This window comes from Barbus barbus (genome assembly GCF_936440315.1).
Source record: "Barbus barbus genome assembly, chromosome: 21".
Taxonomy (NCBI): Eukaryota; Metazoa; Chordata; class Actinopteri; order Cypriniformes; family Cyprinidae; genus Barbus; species Barbus barbus.
This window is the reverse complement of record NC_136749.1, coordinates 21755939-21780545: the sequence shown is the minus strand read 5'-3', so window position 1 is coordinate 21780545 and position 24607 is coordinate 21755939. Positions and strand designations below refer to the sequence as shown.

Genomic DNA, 24607 nt, shown 5'->3' with positions numbered 1-24607 from the left:
TAATTATATACCATTTAATGTTGATCAATATTAATTCCAAAATGTGTTAATATATTATTACATTTGAAAGTTTATCTTTTGAACATGACTATTTTTCTAACATTAAAAAGATTAATAAATGCTTTAAAAAAATTGTTCTTTGTTAGTTCATACTATCATGGAAGAATTAACATGCTGTAAAAATATATTTTTCATTGTTAGTTCACGTTAATTAATGCATTTCCTAATGTTAAGAATTGAGACCTTATTTAATGATTTATAAGCATTTTTTAAAGATTTTAAAAAACAGACCCTCTCTCTCTTTCTCTCTCTCACCCAGCTCCTCAATCCACACAGTCACTCACACAGTCACTCACACCCCACCCCACCCCACCCCTCACTCAGATGCAGGCTGGCAGGGAGCTCTCACTCAGCAGTCTAAGAGCTCTCTGATAGTTTTTAAATTTTCTCCTAAGCATAGTGTATTGTAAATTCATGAAATTAATCACATATCCTCAGACTGTATTGTTCTGTGTATGTAATTTTTTATGAAGTGTTTGGAAGCTGCTCTTAAAAGATAAAAAAAAAAAAAATTATCTTTTTTACTGTAACTTTAATAAATTGCCATTAAATCATCGTTCAAGATATCCTAAATCCGTCCGCAATTTAGCATCTTCAGTATTTTGGCATCATGATAAAAAATGTTTGGTGTGATTTCCGTGTTTCTGCTTGGAGGAGTATTAATTTGTTTACAGCCCGTTTTTAAAAAAAACCCACATTAAAATAAATATAGCCGACTTCCTGTTGGTCGTAGCTAATGACTGTAAATTAGAAAGTTGTCCGGATTAATTAGAACAATTTATGTACCGAGTTTGGTGTCTGTAGCTAAAACTAACCCCCTCATTTTTGACAAAAGGTGGCGCTATAGAGTGTCTCTTCCACGCCCGTTTATGAGCTTTTTCCAGTGTCTAACTATCATTAATACTGATATGTGTGTTGAGTTTCATGACATTCTAAACATGTTATCTGCCTCAAAATCACCAGAAACGAATTTTCAACTTTGACACGTTGCCATGGCAACATAATTTTAGATATCAATCTTCCCTTCACAGTTTTACATCGGCCGTGTTTTGACATTATTCTGGTGAAGTTTGAAGCAAATCGAGTAAAAAGAAGATGCTGAATTCAAAGCATTTTGAAAACGACACACTTCCTGCAGCCAGTTGGTGGCGCTATAACTTTCAGTCATAATAGTCACATCTATCCGATCGGCATCATACAACGAACAAATCACTGAAGTTTGATCTACATCATACAATGTATGTGGACGTTATTAGGCATTTCCTGGGTCTCATTTTTCGCCATAACTTTATCGCCTCGCCACGGGCAAACCGTTCGACATATCAAAAATATCTTCGCAATTTAGCGTCCCCAATGTCTTGAGATCATGTTCACCTAGTTTGGTGGCAATCGTATGGAAATCCTCAGAGGAGTATATCAAATTCCAGAGCATGCGCTTTTTAAACAGCCCTGAATAGCTGACTTCCTGTTGGGCGGAGCCTAAGACATGCTGTGCGGAAGTTGTTCAGCTCAATGAGTTCTATATGTGTACCGAGTTTCATATGAATACGTGCAAGTATGTGTGAGCTATACATCAAGTTTTCTGACAATTTTCCAGGGGGCGCCGTAGAGCCCCTGTGCCACGCCCGGGTCCCAGCCTCAGCGGCGTCCTAATGGCCGCAGGTTCCAATGTGTGTGCCGATTTTCAAGAGTTTTCGGGCACGTTAAGGCCCCCAAAAGTACCCGGATAGTCGAAATAAAAAATAATAAAAAAAAAAAAAAAAAAAAAAAAAAAAAAAAAAAAAAAAATATAGCTGCGAGCAGCGATGACGGGCCCAAGCCGTCAGCATACGCCACCCCGGTGGCATCGATAAAACGGTGCCCAGCGAGCACGCGCATCACAGTAACCCTCTGGCAGTTTGGTTTTAAGGGATACGGCAATTAAAGGGTTAATCCAAACCATCAACTCTGTGAAACACACACACACAGAACAACATATAAAACTTTAAATTCTGTGAAAATATATTTTTCATTGGTAGTTGATGTTAGTTAATGCATTTACTAATGCTAACAAATGAGAAATTATTATAGTTACCAAAGGTTTTAATTATTTATTTTTCCATTAACTAACATGAATAATTTTTTCTAACACAAATGAATAAAGTAAAAAATATATTGTTAATATTTAATGTTATTTGTGCATTCACCAATGTTAAAAAACAACATTATTTAACTGTTGTTAGTTAACATCATTAATAAATATATACCATTTAATGTTGATCAAAATCAATTCCAAAATGTGTTAATATATTATTACATTTTAAAGTTTTATCTTTTGAACATGACTATTTTTCTAATATTAAAAATATTTTGTTCATTGTTAGTTCATTGTAAGTTCATACTATCAATGAAGAATTAACATGCTGTAAAAAATATATTTTTCATTGTTAGTTCATGTTAATTAATGCATTCCCTACTGTTAACAAATGAGACTTAATTATAAAGTGTTATCAAAACCTTTAATGCTTTATAAGCATTTTTTAAGGATTTTATTGAGAAGTTTAAACAGACCCTCTCTCTCTCTCTCTCTCTCTCTCTTTCTCTCTCTCTCTCTCTCTCTCCCCCTCCACACTCACTGAACTCACACAGTCAGTCACCCACCGCACACATTAGGAGCGCAGTGACAGCAGATCTCTGATAGTTTTAATTTTCTGCTCTCCATAGTGTATTGTAAATTCATGAAATTAATCACATATCCTCAGACGGTCTTGTTCTGTGTATGTAATTTTTTATGAAGTGTTTGGAAGCTGCTCTTTAAAGATAAAAAAAAAAAAAGTGTTCTTTTTTACTGTAACTTTAATAAATTGCCATTAAATCACCGTTCAAGATATCCTAAATCGGTCCGCAATGAAGCATCTTCAGTATCTTGGAAGCATGTGAAAAAATGTTTGGTGTGAATTTTTGGTTTCTGCTTGAAGGAGTATGAATTTGTTTACAGCCCGTTTAAAAAAAAAAAAAAACACATTAAAAAAAAATTGCCGATTTCCTGTTGGTCGTAGCTAATGACTGTAAATTAGAAAGTTGTCCGGATTAATAAGAACAATTTATGTACCGAGTTTGGTGTCTGTAGCTATCATTATATATATATAATCATTAATAATTATATACCATTTAATGTTGATCAATATTAATCCAAAATGTGTTTATATATTATTAAATTTTAAAGTTTATCTTTTGAACATGACTATTTTTCTAACATTAAAAAGATTAATAAATGCTTTAAAAAAATTGTTCTTTGTTAGTTCATACTATCATGGAAGAATTAACATGCTGTAAAAATATATTTTTCATTGTTAGTTCACGTTAATTAATGCATTTCCTAATGTTAAGAATTGAGACCTTATTATAAAGTGTTATCAAAATCTTTAATGATTTATAAGCATTTTTTAAAGATTTTAAAAAACAGACCCTCTCTCTCTTTCTCTCTCTCACCCACTGCCTCAATCCACACAGTCACTCACACAGTCACTCACACCCCACCCCCACCCCTCACTCAGCTGCAGGCTGACAGGGAGCTCTAACTCAAAAGCAGCTCTGATAGTTTTTTAATTTTCTCCTCTGCATAGTGTATTGTAAATTCATGAAATTAATCACATATCCTCAGACTGTATTGTTCTGTGTATGTAATTTTTTATGAAGTGTTTGGAAGCTGCTCTTAAAAGATAAAAAAAAAAAAATTTATCTTTTTTACTGTAACTTTAATAAATTGCCATTAAATCATCGTTCAAGATATCCTAAATCCGTCCGCAATTTAGCATCTTCAGTATTTTGGCATCATGATAAAAAATGTTTGGTGTGATTTCCGTGTTTCTGCTTGGAGGAGTATTAATTTGTTTACAGCCCGTTTTTAAAAAAAACCCACATTAAAATAAATATAGCCGACTTCCTGTTGGTCGTAGCTAATGACTGTAAATTAGAAAGTTGTCCGGATTAATTAGAACAATTTATGTACCGAGTTTGGAGTCTGTAGCTAAAACTAACCCCCTCATTTTTGACAAAAGGTGGCGCTATAGAGTGCCTCTTCCACGCCCATTTATGAGCTTTTTCCAGTGTCTAACTATCATTAATACTCATATGTGTGTTGAGTTTCATGACATTCTAAACATGTTATCTGCCTCAAAATCACCAGAAACGAATTTTCAACTTTGACACGTTGCCATGGCAACATAATTTTAGATATCAATATTCCCTTCACAGTTTTACATCGGCCGTGTTTTGACATTATTCTGGTGAAGTTTGAAGCAAATCGAGTAAAAATAAGATGCTGAATTCAAAGCATTTTGAAAACGACACACTTCCTGCAGCCAGTTGGTGGCGCTATAACTTTCAGTCATAATAGTCACATCTATCCGATCGGCATCATACAACGAACAAACCACTGGAGTTTGATCTACATCATACAATGTATGTGGACGTTATTAGGCATTTCCTGGGTCTCATTTTTCGCCATAACTTCATCGCCTCGCCACGGGCAAACCGTTCGACATATCAAAAATATCTTCGCAATTTAGCGTCCCCAATGTCTTGAGATCATGTTCACCTAGTTTGGTGGCAATCGTATGGAAATCCTCAGAGGAGTATATCAAATTCCAGAGCATGCGCTTTTTAAACAGCCCTGAATAGCCGACTTCCTGTTGGGCGGAGCCTAAGACATGCTGCGCGGAAGTTGTTCGGCTCAATGAGTTCTATATGTGTACCGAGTTTCATATGAATACGTGCAAGTATGTGTGAGCTATACATCGTGTTTTCTGACAATTTTCCAGGGGGCGCCGTAGAGCCCCTGTGCCACGCCCGGGTCCCAGCCTCAGCGGCGTCCTAATGGCCGCAGGTTCCAATGTGCGTGCCGATTTTCGAGAGTTTTCGGGCACGTTAAGGCCCCCAAAAGTGCCCGGATGATTGAAAAAAAAAATAAAAAAAAATAAAATAAAAATAAATATAGCTGCGAGCAGCGATGACGGGCCCAAGCCGTCAGCATACGCCACCCCGGTGGCATCGATAAAACGGTGCCCAGCGAGCACAAGCATCACAGTAACCCTCTGGCAGTTTGGTTTTAAGGGATACGGCAATTAAAGGGTTAATCCAAACCATCAACTCTGTGAAACACACACACACAGAACAACATATAAAACTTTAAATTCTGTGAAAATATATTTTTCATTGGTAGTTGATGTTAGTTAATGCATTTACTAATGCTAACAAATGAGAAATTATTATAGTTACCAAAGGTTTTAATGATTTATAAGCATTTTTTAATGATTTATTTTTCCATTAACTAAAATGAATAATTTTTTCTAACACAAATGAATAAAGTAAAAAATATATTGTTAATATTTAATGTTATTTGTGAATTAACCAATGTTAAAAAACAACATTATTTAACTGTTGTTAATTTACATCATTAATAAATATATACCATTTAATGTTGAAATCAATGTTTTAATGTTTAAAATCAATTCCAAAATGTGTTAATATATTAAATTTTAAAGTTTTATCTTTTGAACATGACTATTTTTCTAATATTAAAAATATTTTGTTCATTGTTAGTTCATTGTAAGTTCATACTATCAATGAAGAATTAACATGCTTTAAAAATTATATTTTTCATTGTTAGTTCATGTTAATTAATGCATTCCCTACTGTTAACAAATGAGACTCAATTATAAAGTGTTATCAAAACCTTTAATGCTTTAAGCATTTTTTAAGGATTTTATTGAGAAGTTTAAACAGACTCTCTCTCTCTCTCTCTCTCTCTCTCTCTCTCTCTCTCTCTCTCTCTCTTTCTCTCTCTCTCTCTCTCTCTCTCTCTCTCTCTCCCCCTCCACACTCACTGAACTCACACAGTCAGTCACTCACCCAGTCACCTACCGCACACATTAGAAGCACAGTGACAGGATATCTCTGATAAGTTTTAAAATTTTCTTCTCGCCATAGTGTACTGTAAATTCATGGAATTAATCACATATCCTCAGACTGTCTTGTTCTGTGTTTGGTGTGAATTTGTGGTTTCTGCTTGGAGGTGTATGAATTTGTTTACAGCCCGTTTTGAAAAAAAAAGCCGACTTCCTGTTGGTCGTAGCTAATGTCTGTAAATTAGAAAGTTGTCCGGCTTAATGTGAACAATTTATGTACCAAGTTTGGTGTCTGTAGCTATCATTATATATATATATATATAATCATTAATAATTATATTCCATTTAATGTTGATCAATATTAATTCCAAAATGTGTTAATATATTATTAAATTTTAAAGTTTCTCTTTTGAACATGACTATTTTTCTAACATTAAAAATATTTTGTTCATTGTTAGTTCATTGTAAGTTCATACTATCAATGAAGAATTAACATGCTGTAAAAAATTATATTTTTCATTGTTAGTTCATGTTAATTAATGCATTCCCTACTGTTAACAAATGAGACTTAATTATAAAGTGTTATCAAAACCTTTAATGCTTTATAAGCATTTTTTAAAGATTTAAAAAAAACAGACCCTCTCTCTCTTTCTCTCTCTCACCCAGCTCCTCAATCCACACAGTCACTCACACCCCACCCCCTCACTCAGCTGCAGGCTGACAGGGAACTCTCACTCATAGAAGCATTGTAACAACTGTCTGATAGTTTTTAAATTTTCTCCTCTGCATAGTGTATTGTAAATTCATGAAATTAATCACATATCGTCAGACTGTATTGTTCTGTGTATGTAATTTTTTATGAAGTGTTTGGAAGCTGCTCTTAAAAGATAAAAAAAAAAAAAAAAATCTCTTTTTTACTGTAACTTTAATAAATTGCCATTAAATCATCGTTCAAGATATCCTAAATCCGTCCGCAATTTAGCATCTTCAGTATTTTGGCATCATGAGAAAAAATGTTTGGTGTGATTTACGTGTTTCTGCTTTGAGGAGTATGAATTTGTTTACAGCCCGTTTTAAAAAAAAACCCACATTAAAATAAATATAGCCGACGTCCTGTTGGTCGTAGCTAATGACTGTAAATTAGAAAGTTGTCCGGATTAATAAGAACAATTTATGTACCGAGTTTGGTGTCTGTAGCTAAAACTAACCCCCCCATTTTTGATAAAAGGTGGCGCTATAGAGTGTCTCTTCCACGCCCGTTTATGAGCTTTTTCCAGTGTCTAACTATCATTAATACTCATATGTGTGTTGAGTTTCATGACATTCTAAACATGTTATCTGCCTCAAAATCACCAGAAACGAATTTTCAACTTTGACACGTTGCCATGGCAACATAATTTTAGATATCAATATTCCCTTCACAGTTTTACATCGGCCGTGTTTTGACATTATTCTGGTGAAGTTTGAAGCAAATCGAGTAAAAATAAGATGCTGAATTCAAATCATTTTGAAAACGACACACTTCCTGCAGCCAGTTGGTGGCGCTATAACTTTCAGTCATAATAGTCACATCTATCCGATCGGCATCATACAACGAACAAATCACTGAAGTTTGATCTACATCATACAATGTATGTGGACGTTATTAGGCATTTCCTGGGTCTCATTTTTCGCCATAACTTCATCGCCTCGCCACGGACAAACCGTTCGACATATCAAAAATATCTTCGCAATTTAGCGTCCCCAATGTCTTGAGATCATGTTCACCTAGTTTGGTGGCAATCGTATGGAAATCCTCAGAGGAGTATATCAAATTCCAGAGCATGCGCTTTTTAAACAGCCCTGAATAGCCGACTTCCTGTTGGGCGGAGCCTAAGACATGCAGCGTGAAAGTTGTTCAGCTCAATGAGTTCTATATGTGTACCGAGTTTCATATGAATACGTGCAAGTATGTGTGAGCTATACATCAAGTTTTCTGACAATTTTCCAGGGGGCGCCGTAGAGCCCCTGTGCCACGCCCGGGTCCCAGCCTCAGCGGCGTCCTAATGGCCGCAGGTTCCAATGTGCGTGCCGATTTTCGAGAGTTTTCGGGCACGTTAAGGCCCCCAAAAGTGCCCGGATGATTGAAATAAAAAAAAAAAAAAAAAAATAAAAAAAATAATAATCCTTAGAAGAACAATAGGGCCCTGCGCCTTACTGGCTTGGGCCCTAAATATAGCTGCAAGCAGCGATGACGGGCCCAAGCCGTCAGCATACGCCACCCCGGTGGCATCGATAAAACGGTGCCCAGCGAGCACGCGCATCACAGTAACCCTCTGGCAGTTTGGATTTAAGGGATACGGCAATTAAAGGGTTAATCCAAACCATCAACTCTGTGAAACACACACACACAGAACAACATATAAAACTTGGAATTCTGTGAAAATATATTTTTCATTGGTAGTTGATGTTAGTTAATGCATTTACTAATGTTAACAAATGAGAAATTATTATAGTTACCAAAGCTTTTAATGATTTATAAGCATTTTTTAATTATTTATTTTTCCATTAACTAACATGAATAATTTACTAACACAAATGAATAAAGTAAAAAATATATTGTTAATATTTAATGTTATTTGTGAATTAACCAATGTTAAAAAACAACATTATTTAACTGTTGTTAGTTAACATCAACAATAATTATATACCATTTAATGTTGATCAATATTAATTCCAAAATGTGTTAATATATTATTAAATTTGAAAGTTTTAACTTTTGAGCATGACTATTTTTCTAATATTAAAAATATTTTGTTCATTGTTAGTTCGTTGTAAGTTCATACTATCAATGAAGAATTAACATGCTGTAAAAAATATATCTTTCATTGTTAGTTCATGTTAATTAATGCATTCCCTACTGTTAACAAATGAGACTTCATTATAAAGTGTTATCAAAACCTTTAATGCTTTATAAGCATTTTTTAAGGATTTTATTGAGAAGTTTAAACAGACCCTCTCTCTCTCTCTCTCTCTCTCTCTCTCTCCCTCCACACTCACTGAACTCACACAGTCAGTCACCCACCCAGTCACCCACCGCACACATTAGAAGCACAGAGACAGGAGAACTCTGATAAGTTTAAAAATGTTCTCCTCTGCATAGTGTCTTGTAAATTCATGAATTAATCACATATCCTCAGACTGTATTGTTCTGTGTATGTAATTTTTTATGAAGTGTTTGGAAGCTGCTCTTAAAAGATAAAAAAAAAAAAAAAAGTGTTCTTTTTTACTGTAACTTTAATAAATTGCCATTAAATCACCATTCAAGATATCCTAAATCGGTCCGCAATGTAGCATCTTCAGTATCTTGGAGGCATGTGAAAAAATGTTTGGTGTGAATTTTTGGTTTCTGCTTGGAGGAGTATGAATTTGTTTACAGCCCGTTTAAAAAAAAAAAAAAACACATTAAAATAAATATAGCCGACTTCCTGTTGGTCGTAGCTAATGACTGTAAATTAGAAAGTTGTCCGGATTAATAAGAACAATTTATGTACCGAGTTTGGTGTCTGTAGCTATCATTATATATATATATAATCATTAATAATTATATACCATTTAATGTTGATCAATATTAATCCAAAATGTGTTTATATATTATTAAATTTTAAAGTTTATCTTTTGAACATGACTATTTTTCTAACATTAAAAAGATTAATAAATGCTTTAAAAAAATTGTTCTTTGTTAGTTCATACTATCATGGAAGAATTAACATGCTGTAAAAATATATTTTTCATTGTTAGTTCACGTTAATTAATGCATTTCCTAATGTTAAGAATTGAGACCTTATTATAAAGTGTTATCAAAATCTTTAATGATTTATAAGCATTTTTTAAAGATTTTAAAAAACAGACCCTCTCTCTCTTTCTCTCTCTCACCCACTGCCTCAATCCACACAGTCACTCACACAGTCACTCACACCCCACCCCCACCCCTCACTCAGCTGCAGGCTGACAGGGAGCTCTAACTCAAAAGCAGCTCTGATAGTTTTTTAATTTTCTCCTCTGCATAGTGTATTGTAAATTCATGAAATTAATCACATATCCTCAGACTGTATTGTTCTGTGTATGTAATTTTTTATGAAGTGTTTGGAAGCTGCTCTTAAAAGATAAAAAAAAAAATTTTTATCTTTTTTACTGTAACTTTAATAAATTGCCATTAAATCATCGTTCAAGATATCCTAAATCCGTCCGCAATTTAGCATCTTCAGTATTTTGGCATCATGATAAAAAATGTTTGGTGTGATTTCCGTGTTTCTGCTTGGAGGAGTATTAATTTGTTTACAGCCCGTTTTAAAAAAAAACCCACATTAAAATAAATATAGCCGACTTCCTGTTGGTCGTAGCTAATGACTGTAAATTAGAAAGTTGTCCGGATTAATTAAAACAATTTATGTACCGAGTTTGGGGTCTGTAGCTAAAACTAACCCCCTCATTTTTGACAAAAGGTGGCGCTATAGAGTGCCTCTTCCACGCCCGTTTATGAGCTTTTTCCAGTGTCTAACTATCATTAATACTCATATGTGTGTTGAGTTTCATGACATTCTAAACATGTTATCTGCCTCAAAATCACCAGAAACGAATTTTCAACTTTGACACGTTGCCATGGCAACATAATTTTAGATATCAATATTCCCTTCACAGTTTTACATCGGCCGTGTTTTGACATTATTCTGGTGAAGTTTGAAGCAAATCGAGTAAAAATAAGATGCTGAATTCAAAGCATTTTGAAAACGACACACTTCCTGCAGCCAGTTGGTGGCGCTATAACTTTCAGTCATAATAGTCACATCTATCCGATCGGCATCATACAACGAACAAATCACTGGAGTTTGATCTACATCATACAATGTATGTGGACGTTATTAGGCATTTCCTGGGTCTCATTTTTCGCCATAACTTCATCGCCTCGCCACGGGCAAACCTTTCGACATATCAAAAATATCTTCGCAATTTAGCATCCCCAATGTCTTGAGATCATGTTCACCAAGTTTGGTGGCAATCGTATGGAAATCCTCAGAGGAGTATATCAAATTCCAGAACATGCGCTTTTTAAACAGCCCTGAATAGCCGACTTCCTGTTGGGCGGAGCCTATGAAATGCTGCACGGAAGTTGTTCGGCTCAATGAGTTCTATATGTGTACCGAGTTTCATATGAATACGTGCAAGTATGTGTGAGCTATACATCAAGCTTTCTGACAATTTTCCAGGGGGCGCCGTAGAGCCCCTGTGCCCCGCCCGGGTCCCAGCCTCAGCCGCGTCCTAATGGCCGCAGGTTCCAATGTGCGTGCCAATTTTCAAGAGTTTTCGGGCACGTTAAGGCCCCCAAAAGTACCCGGATAGTCGAAATAAAAAATAATAAAAAAAAAAATAATAATCCTTAGAAGAACAATAGGGCCCTGCGCCTTACTGGCTTGGGCCCTAAAAATAATAATCCTTAGGGGAACAATAGGGCCCTGCGCCTTACTGGCTTGGGCCCTAATAAAACATACAAATAAATAATAATTAAAAATAAATAAAATCATGTACTTATAAAATAATTAAGTAATTTAATTATGAATGAATAACTTATGAAATAATTAATAATAGAATTATAAATAAATAATACTATGAATAAATGAATAAATACTGTAATTAAACAAAAATGGATTTCTTCAGTCATACGAATAAATATTGCTGGGCATAAGTAGACCAAAAAAAGTGAGTGTGAAAAGAAGTGTTTATTTCCAAAAGGCCAAAAGCAGTCAAAGCTGAAGAAACCTGTTGGTTTTAAAGTGTCAGAGATTTATAGACGCGGTTCTACAAGCTCACCGACAGGTTCTTTCAGAGTGTTTTCAGACTGAGGCTTTGCCCTTTTCCTTGGACTGGCCTTCAGAAAGCTGTTCTTCAGGAGCTCTGAAGCTGTGGCTCTCTTGTCTGGGTTGGGTTCAAAGCAGCACACGATGAAGCCTTTAGCTTCCTCTGACATGCACTCCGGCACAGTGGGATGGATCTTAAACATGCCCACCTGCAGGGGGACAGTTAGTAAACCTGATGAGATTATTTGTAAGAGATATTAACATTTAGGCTTGAAACTTAAGCAAGTATGCAAACACTCCTAGCTACAAAAATGTGCCAGAAAGTAATTCATAACAGCAGCCGTTTTGCAGCATCAGTCTTTTCCACTATGGGCGCTATAGCAGACATTAGCATAAACTGTCTTCCTCTTGCATACTAGTTATTTGTCTGGCCTAACTGTGACTCTATTAAATATGCATTGAGCATGAAGTCAATTGGGAATGTGAGAATGGAATGTAAATAAACTTCACAGTTCATTTAGCATGGTTATATAACCATCAGCTTAAAATAACACTCAAATTCCTGCTTCAAAAACCTGCAGCACCTTAAACATGGCCGCTTGAGGACTTCCCAGCTCATGAAAGGGTGGCTTCCCTGTGGCCATTTCTATGATGGTGCAACCCAAAGACCAGATATCAGCTGGTTTGCCGTAGCCACGAGGACCTTGGTCGATGATTTCTGGAGCCATGTACTGCAGAGTGCCTGTTGACGAATGAATCAGGAGGAGTTTGAAAAGCAAACATACAAAAGTACATAATGTAATGTGAGAAGTATGTGCTAGGAGACTCACCTGTGAACGTCTCTGTGCATGGATTGATTCCTGCTAGTCTTTTAGAAGTGCCAAAATCCGATATCTTAAGCAGTCCGCTGTATGTATTTATCAGAACATTATCACCCTGGTGAGATGAAAAGTAATGGCATGTGATAATGAAAATTGCAGCTGAAATTTTCATAAAGACAGTCTGAAAGCAACGGCAGCACTGTCATCTATTTATACCTTAATATCTCTATGTACGATCTGATTATCGTGGAGATATTTCAGCCCTTCAAGAATCTGTTTGGTATAGAAGACAACGGTTGCCTCATTATCTTTAAGAGGCCCCCACTTTGATCGTAAGAGAGAAGACAAACTTCCTATGAAGGAAGAAAAAACAAGTGAATACATTTTAAAAGCATACACTGTGTATTCAGATACACATAAATAAATATAAAATGTTAGTAAAATATATAAAAAATTACCATAATGAATACAATAGATAAATAATAGGAGATCATGATTTATGACATCAAAAACACAGACATTCTTAAAATGTAATAATTGTATTTATGTTGATTTAATGCTCTATTTTCAACAATCTAAGGTTAAGTTACTTAAAATTAAAAATGTCAATACACTACAGTTCTAAAATCTGAGCTAAGAAATATTTTTTTCTTTAAAAGAAATATACTTTTATTCAGCAAGGACATATTAAATTAATCAAAAAGGGCTGGTAAAACATTTATAACATTACAAAAATTCAAATAAATATTGTTCTTTTAATGGTTCTATTCATTTTAAAAAAAGAATCCTGAGAAAAATGTATCACAGTTTCCACAAAAATTTGAAGCAGCACAGTTGTTGGTGGTGATGTATTTCCAATTGAAATGGAACACTGAATAGAGGGCGGGGTTTTATTTTTGCACTCCTCCTCTCATCTCTCACTCGCAGCAAACTAACTGTTGGAGGGGTGTGTTTAAGCATATTCTTCAGAGAAGGAATGCAAATTATCAGATTTTGATTAAAGATTACCAAGACAATTTTTTTTTCAGTGTATTAACTTGCACTGCTTAATTGTTCACCTTATAACTAGCAATGTTCACTAACAAAATAAATATTGTCAATTTTGATTTCAACATCCATAATAATAATAAAAATGTTTCATGAACACTAATTCAGCATATTGGAATAATTTCTGAAGGATCACGTGATGAACGCTGAAAATTACGTTCTGCGATCACAGGAATAAATCACATAAAAAAAAAAAAATATATATATATATATATATATATATATATATATATACACTACATATACTATACACTAGAAAAAAAATTTTTTAAATAGTAATAATATTTCATAATATTACGTTTTAGTGTATTTTAATGCAATAACATGCAGAGAATAAGACAAAACGTAAAAAAAAAAATCTTAACCCCAAACCTTCTGAACAGTGGTTCAATATTTATTTCTCTAGAGTCAATGCGAGTGTGCATATCTTACAGTATTTATAATGAATTATAATTTTTAATTATGAATACTTTTAGTTTTTTTCTTCTTCTGGGTTTTACCATCTGACAAACCGAACATGTAAAAGTAGATTTTTTTTGTGTGTAATTTTTAAGGGGTATACAGATCTTGCCACAAAGATCTACAGTGATATAATTTCCAGTCTTCTGACACTGGCAAACTAAAGCTGGTCAAATATTAATAATAATTTAAAAGGAACTACTTCACTACAAACTGCTCAACTTTTTTTCATGACTCAGGATAGTCTATGTATAGTCTTCATATAGGAGGTGTAGCACCAAACACATCAATAAGTGTTACGTCACTGACCCATAAATTACTCTGAGGTGAATTCTCTGAACTGGTCTGTGCTGTTCGCTATAGCAAATTTCAATTATGCTCTCAGTTGGAGATCTTCCCACACATGAACATTACACACAACACACCCTTCCTTAGAACCAAGGATTTCTCAATAGACTTAAAGTGAAATCAACATTTCCCCTTTTAATCAAAAAAGGAAACAACCAGCAAAGCACACCACACCTCCAGGAACCTCCTCCATGAAGATCTTGATGAAGCCACCCTCACTGACAGATCCCAAATACTGAACAATATTCCTGTGTTTCAGCCTCTTGTGTAGGGCAATCTCCTCATGGAGCGGCTGAGAGTAGCTAAGACCCAGAAAAAAAGAGAGAGACCAAAATGGTAGACAAAAAGTAAATATTATGATCATCTAAGCTATGTAGTTCTGACCACAATCATAAGGGTTTTATGGGCACATTTGGTTAAAACAGTTAAGCACAAAACTTGGATCACATGGAGAGGTCTACATCTGCTAACTGTCCATGTGAGGTCAGTTTAAACAAGCATCAGTCCTGCGGAAAAACATCACTGGGACGTGGGGACCTTTGAACATGGTCAGAGGTCAACAAACAAACACTGGATTTCTACTGAAGCAGATCAACAACGTATACGCAGTTCAAAAGTAACGTAAATCTTCTATTAAAGGTTAAATGTAAAGGTCATATTATACATCATTTTATTATTTTTTATTTGATTTATTAATATATGTTCACTGTTAATATATGAAATTATTCGTAGATTTGATTAATTTAATTATTATTATCATATAGTAATTTTATGTGGCAAAACTGGACATGTTTTAAGAGTTGTGAATCTTATAGTATATTTTCAATGTACATTGTTACGTAATATAAGTTCTTTTAATTTTAATAAATTTGATTCTTCATGATCCAGCTCAATTAAATGAAACAAACTTACATAAGAAACATATTCTAAATGATGCATTTCACTAGAAAAATCAAAGCAATGGAAAAACAAGTTCATACATGCTGTCCTTCTCTGGGATCTCTTTGATTGCGATGCGCACTTGATTGCTAAGATCCCGTCCAGCGTACACCACTCCGTAGGTTCCTTTCCCCAGCACAACCTTGTCTCCATTCTCATTCCTCTCATAAATGTACTGAAAGATTTTTTTTTAAAGAAATTGTTACTTTTATGCATCAAGGATGCATTAAATTGATCAAAAGTGACAGCAAAGACATTGATAATGCTACAAAAGATTTGTTTCAAATAAATACGGTTCTGTTGTACTTTCCTTTCATCAAAGAATCCTAAAAAATGTATTACTGTTTCAGCACAAAGTAATACCATCACACGAATCAATTACATTTTAAAAGATATTCAAATCGAAAACAAAAATTGCAATAATATTTTACAATATTGCTGTTTTTACTGTATTTTTCATCAAATAAGGTTAGCTTTGGCGATTATAAGAGACAAAAATCTTAAAAAATCATTCCAACCTCAAACTTTTGAATGATAGTTTATGTTTTATGAAATACTTGACATTTAATTAAGCAATGATTAAAGATGAAGCAAAATTAAACTTAAAAGAACACGCATGCCCAATGCTTGTTAAAAAAAACAGCAAAACTGAGTTTGCTAGGAAGAAGCATTACATTTCACACTTAACTGCTATATTCAGCAAGTACTAAACTGGCACTAAGAACACATGACAGCAGGAAGTAGGTTTAAACGTGGAGTTATGGCAATACTAAAGATAGTAAAAAAAAAAAGAAAATCACTGTTGCATTATGGTACTGTCTGTCATATAGTGGTACTATATTTACAGTATGCAATGGAAAGCTACATTCAGAATGATCCACATTGAAGGAAACTATTTGACCATAAAATGTCAAGTCACCATTATTTCTATAGCGGTTACAGATACAGTACAGATTGTGTCAAAGCAGCTTCAAGGTAATAAACAGGAAAATAGCAGAATGACACTACATATCCTGACTGGCACAGTCCATGCCATGAGACATGAATCAACTAATTGCTTAATCAAGGACTAAGGACTATTCAACTCAATAATATAATCCAATTCTACCATGAGCCTACATCAGCGGAAGTCATTTTATGGGTTGTATATCAAGGATAAGATAAAAACAGTTGGTTAATCAACCAACCAAGTGCACATTTTCACTAATGCTGAACATGGTTACTAGCCTGAACAAACAATGAGAGGTGATATGATATGATATTCATGGTGATTTCTCACACCTCTAAATCTCCTTCTCCTCCCCTGATTGGACTGGAATCTTCCACGGGACTTTCTGTGTGATGCAACAGAGAGTTGACCAGATCACAGAACCTGACAAGCAACACACAAATTATAGGGTTTGAGAATATTTTCAATGGAAAAATCTCTTTCATTGTGACACATGATATTTCAGCAAGGCATTTCCTTTACGATGTTAAAATGCACTTAATCATTTTGCCATTACATAATCGCTTAATGCTTATTTCCTTGGAACAATGACAAGTTCCTAAAATGAGGTCAAACGTGACTTACTGAACCTGATACAACAGGATACATGAGAAAATATGACATGCATTTTAAAGGCTCAGTGAATAGTGCCCACAGCACCTCTGAAGATTAGATTCAGATTATTCTTAAAGCAAATTCACAGAACATAATCTTTTAAGAGTTCATTCTCTGTCAAAACAATCATGACACTGGAACTCTTCCCTCGTGTTATCCTTGGCAGCGTGTTTAAGCAATGTGCCGATGGGAGGAGCTCACCCTTTACAATGAAGATGGCTGGGAAAGTACAACTGGAAGTCATCTGAATTGTACAGGACATACAAAAAGCAGCTCCGCTCGTCAAACTTGGAGATGCTGCAAGAGTGGAATAACAGGGATTCTCAATCACAAGCCAAAAAATAAAACATCAAAGATAATGGGTCAAGCCATTTTACACCATTTGAACCTGATCAAAATACAGCGATTCAGTTTGTAGTCCTAAAACTCAGAAGATCTGTAGCTTCCCTTGGGAATTTATAAGAAAAAAATTATAATAAAAATGTATAAAAATACACTTTTTATACATTATTTAAAAAGTGAATTTTTTGACATTTTAAAACTGCAACGATATGAACTTGACAGCTGTTGTAGTGCTGTAATCCGCAATGGTTTCAAAATTCAATAGTTTTAGGTGAATATGTAATTAAATGTGTTATATAAAACATATGAAACTCTCTTTAAATAATGTCAATGAAATATTTACTTTTTAAGCAATATTTAAATAGTCACAGGATGGCAAATAAACCTTCCAGAATAAGCCTACAAATTGACATCATGACTGAACAGCTAATTGCAACTCTAAAACATTTTAATGACAAATACAACACTTTATAAAATACCCAGACAAATTTAATTTAGTTAAAATGCCTTAGAAAATGGAATCATGTTCAGATAAACAAATAATGCACATCTGTGAAAATACTAATCCTGCCAGGAATACAAACCCTTCCTGGAGCTATTTATAACTGAATAACTGAAATTATAATCTGACCTTAAATATTAACATCCAGCGTCATTTATTTTGCAACAGCTCTAAACAAGACATCTGTTGCCCTAAGGGCTGGAAATAGGAACAAAATCAGAAAGAAAAAGAACAGACAGAGACCTATAGCTTAAAAGCTGGAAAGAGGATAACAGGCGTCAACCAGGCCAAGCAGCAAGTGAGGAAGTTTAAAAAAAAGCCTATTCAGAGAAAGTCACTGGGCTGTGGTCAAAACAGAGCAGCCCTAGTAGGATTATAAACTGCTGCAAGCTTGGAAATGGAAAACAGAATTTTTTTGGGGGATATGACAGTATTCCCATAAGTGCACAGTACCTTACTCCACGAATCGCAGATGCTGGGAAAGTCCACTCATGAAGACCTTTCTGGGAAAGCCAAATAAAGCACATTACACTCCCACAGACATGTACACAATGTTGAATTGTACAGCATAAAGCATTGGGTCCCGCCGTCATGTTAAACGATGCCTATCTATCACATAAATAATTTAATAGCATGGAAACAACACACACTGCAGTCTGCACAACTTGTGCAAAAAGCATCAAGAGTCAAGGGTGTTTACCTCGAGTGGAGTGACGTGTCTCAGCTGCACTGTACAGCTGTCTTCTTCTTCACTTATGCTTATTATACTAGGTTGGAAGACTTTAGTGGGTTCCAGAATCAGAACCTAAAAAATATATATATTTTGAGTCTGTTTATGTCTCCACCTTTTTGGCCTTTCCTTTAGTTGTTGTTGAAGCTAAGTGAAACAAGCTGTTTCTTGCACAGTAGGGTAATGTTGTACCGATGTGAAGGGTGAAAAGAAGCAACCTTACTGGGCAGCGCGCTGTAGAAACTGTAGGCTTGCATGCCTGCACCATTAACTCCATCCAAAAATCCACAGTATCCTGTTTAGGATGACTGACGTCTCGAGGTTTGGCAAACTGCTTGTACAGTATATATGTCTCCATGATGGATGCAACATACCTGTTTTTAGGGAGAAATCTTATTTAGGTTTGTCAGTTAGTGCGTTTTAATAATTTCAGAATATTTTTTAAATAATGTGATATTGCAATTATTCATGACTAATTTAAACTTGAAGTACCACCTTCATGTTTTGTCACTATGCTCTGATTCCTTTTCAATTCTATTTATTGAGGGTGTTTCTCATGCAATTTATTGATTTAATCTGTATATTGTGTAATTAATTATTTAAAAAATAATAATAAATTGATAGGCCTAGTCCTTTTTTTTTTTAATGAGGGGAAATATGATTTTGAAAATAAAACTTGGGGCTTTAAATGTAAATGTAAATTAATTTGGAACCACACATTATTTATTTTTATATTATATGTTTTGAGTTTTTATTCAGTAAAAAGAAATGTAAAAAATTAGTGCTGTCAAACGATTAATCGCATCCAAAATAAACGTTTGTTTACATAATATGTGTGTGTGTACTGAGGATATGTATTATATATACACACATGCATATATATGTATATGTATAAATACACACACATTATATATTTTGAAAATATTTAAAGTATTTACATGTATATATTTACATTCATATAATTTATATTATATTTAAATGTATTTCATATATAAACAGCATATTTTTCTCAAATATACATGTGTGTGTATTTATATATACAGTGGTGTGAAAAAGTGATTTTTGTGATGTTTGTCACACTTTAATGTTTCAGATCATCAAACAAATTTAAATATTAATCAAAGATAACACAAGTAAACACAACATGCAGTTTTTAAATGAAGGTTTTTTTAATGAAGTGAAAACAAAATGCAAACCCACATGGTCCTGTGTGAAAAAGTGTTTGCCCCCTTCCCAGGAGTGGCCGGCCGACCAAAATTACCCCAAGAGCGCAGCGACGACTCATCCAAGAGGTCACAAAAGACCCCACAACAACATCTAAAGAACTGCAGGCCTCACTTGCCTCAGTTAAGGTCAGTGTTCATGACTCCACCAAAAGAAAGAGACTGGGCAAAAATGGCCTGCATGGCAGATTTCCAAGACGAAAACCGCTACTGAGCAATAAGAACAAAGGCTCGTCTCAGTTTTGCCAGAAAACATCTTGATGATCCCCAAGACTTTTGAGAAAATACTCTGTGGACTGACGAGACAAAAGTTGAACTTTTTGGAAGGTGTGTGTCCCATTACATCTGGAGTAAAAGTAACACAGCATTTCAGAAAAAGAACATCATACCAACAGTAAAATATGGTGATGGTAGTGTGATGGTCTGGGGCTGTTTTGCTGCTTCAGGACCTGGAAGACTTGCTGTGACAAATGGAACCATGAATTACAACAATTCTGCCAAGATGAGTGGGCCAAATTTCCTCCACAGCGCTGTAACAGACTCATTGCAAGTTATCACAAACGCTTGATTGCAGTTGTTGCTGCTAAGGGTGGCCCAACCAGTTATTAGGTTTAGGGGGCAAGCACTTTTTCACACAGGGCCATGTGGGTTTGGATTTTGTTTTCCCTTCATAATAAAAAACTTCATTCAAAAACTGCATGTTGTGTTTACTTGTGTTATCTTTGATTAATATTTAAATTTGTTTGATGATCTGAAACATTAAAATGTGACAAACAAGCAAAAAAATAAAAAATCTGGATGGGGGCCAACACTTTTTCAGACCACTGTACATAATAAATATACACAGCACACACTCATATATTATGTATACAAAAAGTAAAAATATATTTATTAATATATTTTTTAAAGAATGAAAATCATTCCAATAATATTCTTTAATAGTAATGACTTAAATGCTTAACTTCACACTACCTTAAATAAAGCTAAATAAACATTCACTTCCTTTACTCACCACATTGGTGCATTGAGCCTGTAGAGTTTCTCAGAAGCTACTATGACTTTCTTGTGCTCATTTGCCAAGATTCCAGCCCCCAGATAAAAACCCACATTCCAGTAGTCCTGCATTTTCTCTAGACTGCCTTTCCTGCCTAGCAGGCTACTGAGTGTGACACCTGCACAATGCACAAAAAAAAACATGACTCAATAATCCAAAATTCAATAATAAAAAATCTGTTTGGTAAATGAACGAAGAGCGGGAGTCATGCATGTAAAGTGTGAAAGCAAGGCAACACCTGTTTAACCACCTCAAACTGTTACTTTCTCACATTCTCTATTCATGTACTTTGTGTCATCATGCATTCATGCTCAATGCCTGAAGCATCTGTATTATACAAGTAGGCCACTAAATATCATTTTCTATATACTAGCCTGCTATACAGAAAAGACCATGCAATAGCCCACAAAACACTACTGCACAAGATATGTAGACCAAACCATGACCCATCTCGCAGTTTAAAGTGCTCACAACCAGAGCAGTGAAGCTAAATGAGGTACACACAAACACACCGATTTTCCGCAGTTCAATAGAGGTGTCGAATTCATGCCCAGCAGCTATCAGAAGCACAACATTATTGATTCCGGAGTGCAAAGATGGTTCAATCTCAAAAGCCTTTCCATACCTGCAGGACAACAAAGATAGAAACACAAGACATCTTTACTGTAAATGGAATATTAGAGAAATTAGCACAAACACTTAAACATACACGATTGCATCTCTGCTTGAACCACAGTAATAAAATCTGCACATAAAAATGTTATTAAGTAATAAATAATTTTCTCTCATTTTAGTAAAAGAAAATATCTAAACATGATTTAAACCAGACAAATTCACATGAGAAGCAAAACTGTATCAAATTGTATTTGTCTGTATATTAGGGAATTAATTTATTTTTCGTACCCCACTGCACATTTTTATGTTTTTTTTTTTTTTGTTTAAAGCATAAATCTACAAAATTTGGTCCAACACCCCCAAGAAAAACCAAAGCACCCCCATAAAAAATAAAATAAAATAAAAAACATTTGACTCATTACACATGTATAACTATTGCAATGCAATACAACGTGGCATGATTTGCAGTCGCACGTAATGTCAGCATTTTATTTTAAAAATGGATCAGTTCCTTGTGCCAAGTAGGCCTGTCCCCGTCTAAAGATTTTTCTAGTCAACTAGTCGCACGTTTATATTAAATTGATTAGTATAATAACCTACTAAACCATCCTTTAATATAGGCATTTAGGCGTATTATAGCCTATTCCGCGCTCAAGCACACACGTAAAGCACCAGCTAAAGTAATGTTTATAAATGCATCGGGGAAAAAGAAGACATTAATTATTTATTAATAAACTAGTACTTTCTCAGTCAAACCAAAATTGGTTTGTTTAATAGTAGACATTTCAAGCTTTCTGTAGATTTATTTCTTATGTCTGTGAGCTTGTTCATTGTTGTGACATGCTCCTTTCACGGAGACTGCATGAGACGGCAGAAATCATAACCAAAAATGAGTATTTTAAGTTCTTTCCACAGGAGAAAAAAAAAATGATTGCGCAGGCACCCCCATGTCATACAGTAAACGCGATAATACTCCCACACTCCCCATAAACATTTGAAATGCGCCTATATAGAGATTTTATTATTCATATAAAAAAAATAACAACAACCTGTTTTTATCATATTTACTATTAATTGCCCAGCTCCCCCTGTCATTGATCTAGCACCCCCGTTCAAAATTCTCTGTTTGCATATTTGTACTGGAAAGTAAGACAAAACTACTGACCAGTTTTTGGAAGCGTTTGCAAACCCTGGATTATTAATTACATTTTATTTACATTATTTCAGATCAGATGCTGTTCTACCATAGCACTATACAGTGAAGTGGATGTTTATAAATGTGTGCAACAGACATAAAGATCAACAGTCTTGTGGTGATTATGTCGATTGAGAGGGTAATATGTAATGACTCACCAGTAACAAGCTTGATCTCTGCTGTTTGTATCTTTGAAGCCCGAACTCAGGAACATGTCCTTGTAGATGCGCCCGCACAGGCAGTACACATCCGAGGCCACGGTGCCCCCCGATTCCACGATGGGTAGAATGAGCTTTAAAGCCTTGGCACGATCCCCAGGGTGATTCCTCCTTTAAACACATTTCAAAATGTTTTGTAGGGGACAATATTAATATTTTCTCAAATAAATGTTTGTTTTTGTGCATTACGTTATTAAAAATAAAATAAAAAATGTACCTGTTCAGTGCAAATATATACTGAAACTTGATGTTCTGGTGTGCTGTCACCATGCACGTGGGCAAATTATTCAAGGTCTCCACAAGATTTATTATGGCATCGTAGTCCTTGAATCACATTGAGAAAGAGAGTTCAATTTCAATGAATTATTCACACATTTGGCTGGCACACAACCATTGTCAAATATTCTCGCTTATTCCTCTGGATAGACAAGGAATTGCATATACTCAAATTAAAAAGCACAGCATGAAAATCTTCAAGAACAGGAAGCTATTACTTAATGTTTACTATACTATATAATTTATTATATCAAGGACGGTGAGATCTCATTTCTAGATCTCATTAATAATTAAACAGATTCAGGTGTGCATCAGAGGAACAATCAAAACACTCACACAGAGATATTCTGGCACAAATATGCATTTAAAAATACTGCAAATGTATAATAAAAGAGTCTGTTTGTTTACATAATATAATAACTACACAGTATGCTATCTGTGTGATCATTCATATTAGCTGTGTTTGTAACTGAAAGTTTAGTGTTGTGTATATGTAACTCTAGTAACTCACTGGGATGTCCCGGTAAGATAGCAGGAGGCTCATAACAATGTCTGGACTCAGAAGCTCCACCGAGTCCAGGCGCTTCTGGATCCGGCCCAGCTCCTGACTCAGGGCCTGTCCGGTGAAGTGCTCTCGGGCCAGACGGATCTCTCTGCGGATTGCCTCGTGGAGGTATTCGCTATAAGGCAAGAGTGTGCTAAACGTTAATTCACACAATTTGAAAGCAGCATCTACCAACTGACTTCCAGGAAAAGCAAATGCACAAAATACATCACATTCCTACCTAGAATGAATGTGAACACTTTCCAGCAACTTGACCAGTCGATCCACCAGAGGGGTCAGCAGGGATTCAATTTTAAAGCTGGAATGGAGGAAATCTTTGATGCCCCTCATCAGTGTGGCATCACAGGCAAATACTTTGCCGTGTGGTGACACCATATAGGGGATAAAAGTGTAGCTCCCACATTGCTCCTAGAATGAAGAATACAGAAGACCAAATGAACACATATGACATTGTACCGGGGCAGGTTGTCACAAAGACGGTCACTTGGTAACGATAATGTTTAGAGTGATAAGTCCAATTATACAAATGCTTGATTTACAAAGCAGTGTTTTTGTTTATTTGTCTTATTTGAAGAATAAATCTACAAAATTAAGTGATGTTTGTCTGCGGTTATCATGTTATCAGAAAAATAAAAATACATATTTTATGTGTGTGTGTGTGTATACATACACACATATATATATATATATATTATATATACATACATATATAATATATATATACATACATACACACACACACACACATACACACACATATATATATATATTAAGCAGTCACATGCTTACAGTTACATAATTTTATACAAAACGTTGCACCTTGTGTTGGCCAAAAATGGTTCGATAGTTATGTATGTTCCAGTTTATGCTGTATTATTAATCATTTCA

At 34.9% G+C, this 24607-nt stretch overlaps 1 protein-coding gene across 1 annotated transcript in view; it reads right to left on the bottom strand.

Annotated features, from left to right (window-relative positions):
- The window catches only part of LOC306887376 (mitogen-activated protein kinase kinase kinase 5-like), a 34819-nt gene that overhangs the window by 9184 nt on the left and 1028 nt on the right, over positions 1-24607 (bottom strand). Inside the window, exons 3-19 of the mRNA XM_079445051.1 lie at positions 23940-24127; positions 23666-23834; positions 23096-23202; positions 22819-22989; positions 21363-21475; positions 20809-20968; positions 18797-18947; positions 18544-18648; positions 18297-18346; positions 17201-17296; positions 16678-16768; positions 15438-15571; positions 14632-14759; positions 12820-12956; positions 12613-12718; positions 12367-12524; positions 11796-11991 (exon numbers count right to left, since the gene is read on the bottom strand). Of these exons, the coding sequence (XP_079301177.1) occupies positions 11796-11991; positions 12367-12524; positions 12613-12718; positions 12820-12956; positions 14632-14759; positions 15438-15571; positions 16678-16768; positions 17201-17296; positions 18297-18346; positions 18544-18648; positions 18797-18947; positions 20809-20968; positions 21363-21475; positions 22819-22989; positions 23096-23202; positions 23666-23834; positions 23940-24127 (2260 nt within the window). The remainder of the gene's footprint in view (positions 1-11795; positions 11992-12366; positions 12525-12612; positions 12719-12819; positions 12957-14631; positions 14760-15437; positions 15572-16677; positions 16769-17200; positions 17297-18296; positions 18347-18543; positions 18649-18796; positions 18948-20808; positions 20969-21362; positions 21476-22818; positions 22990-23095; positions 23203-23665; positions 23835-23939; positions 24128-24607) is intronic.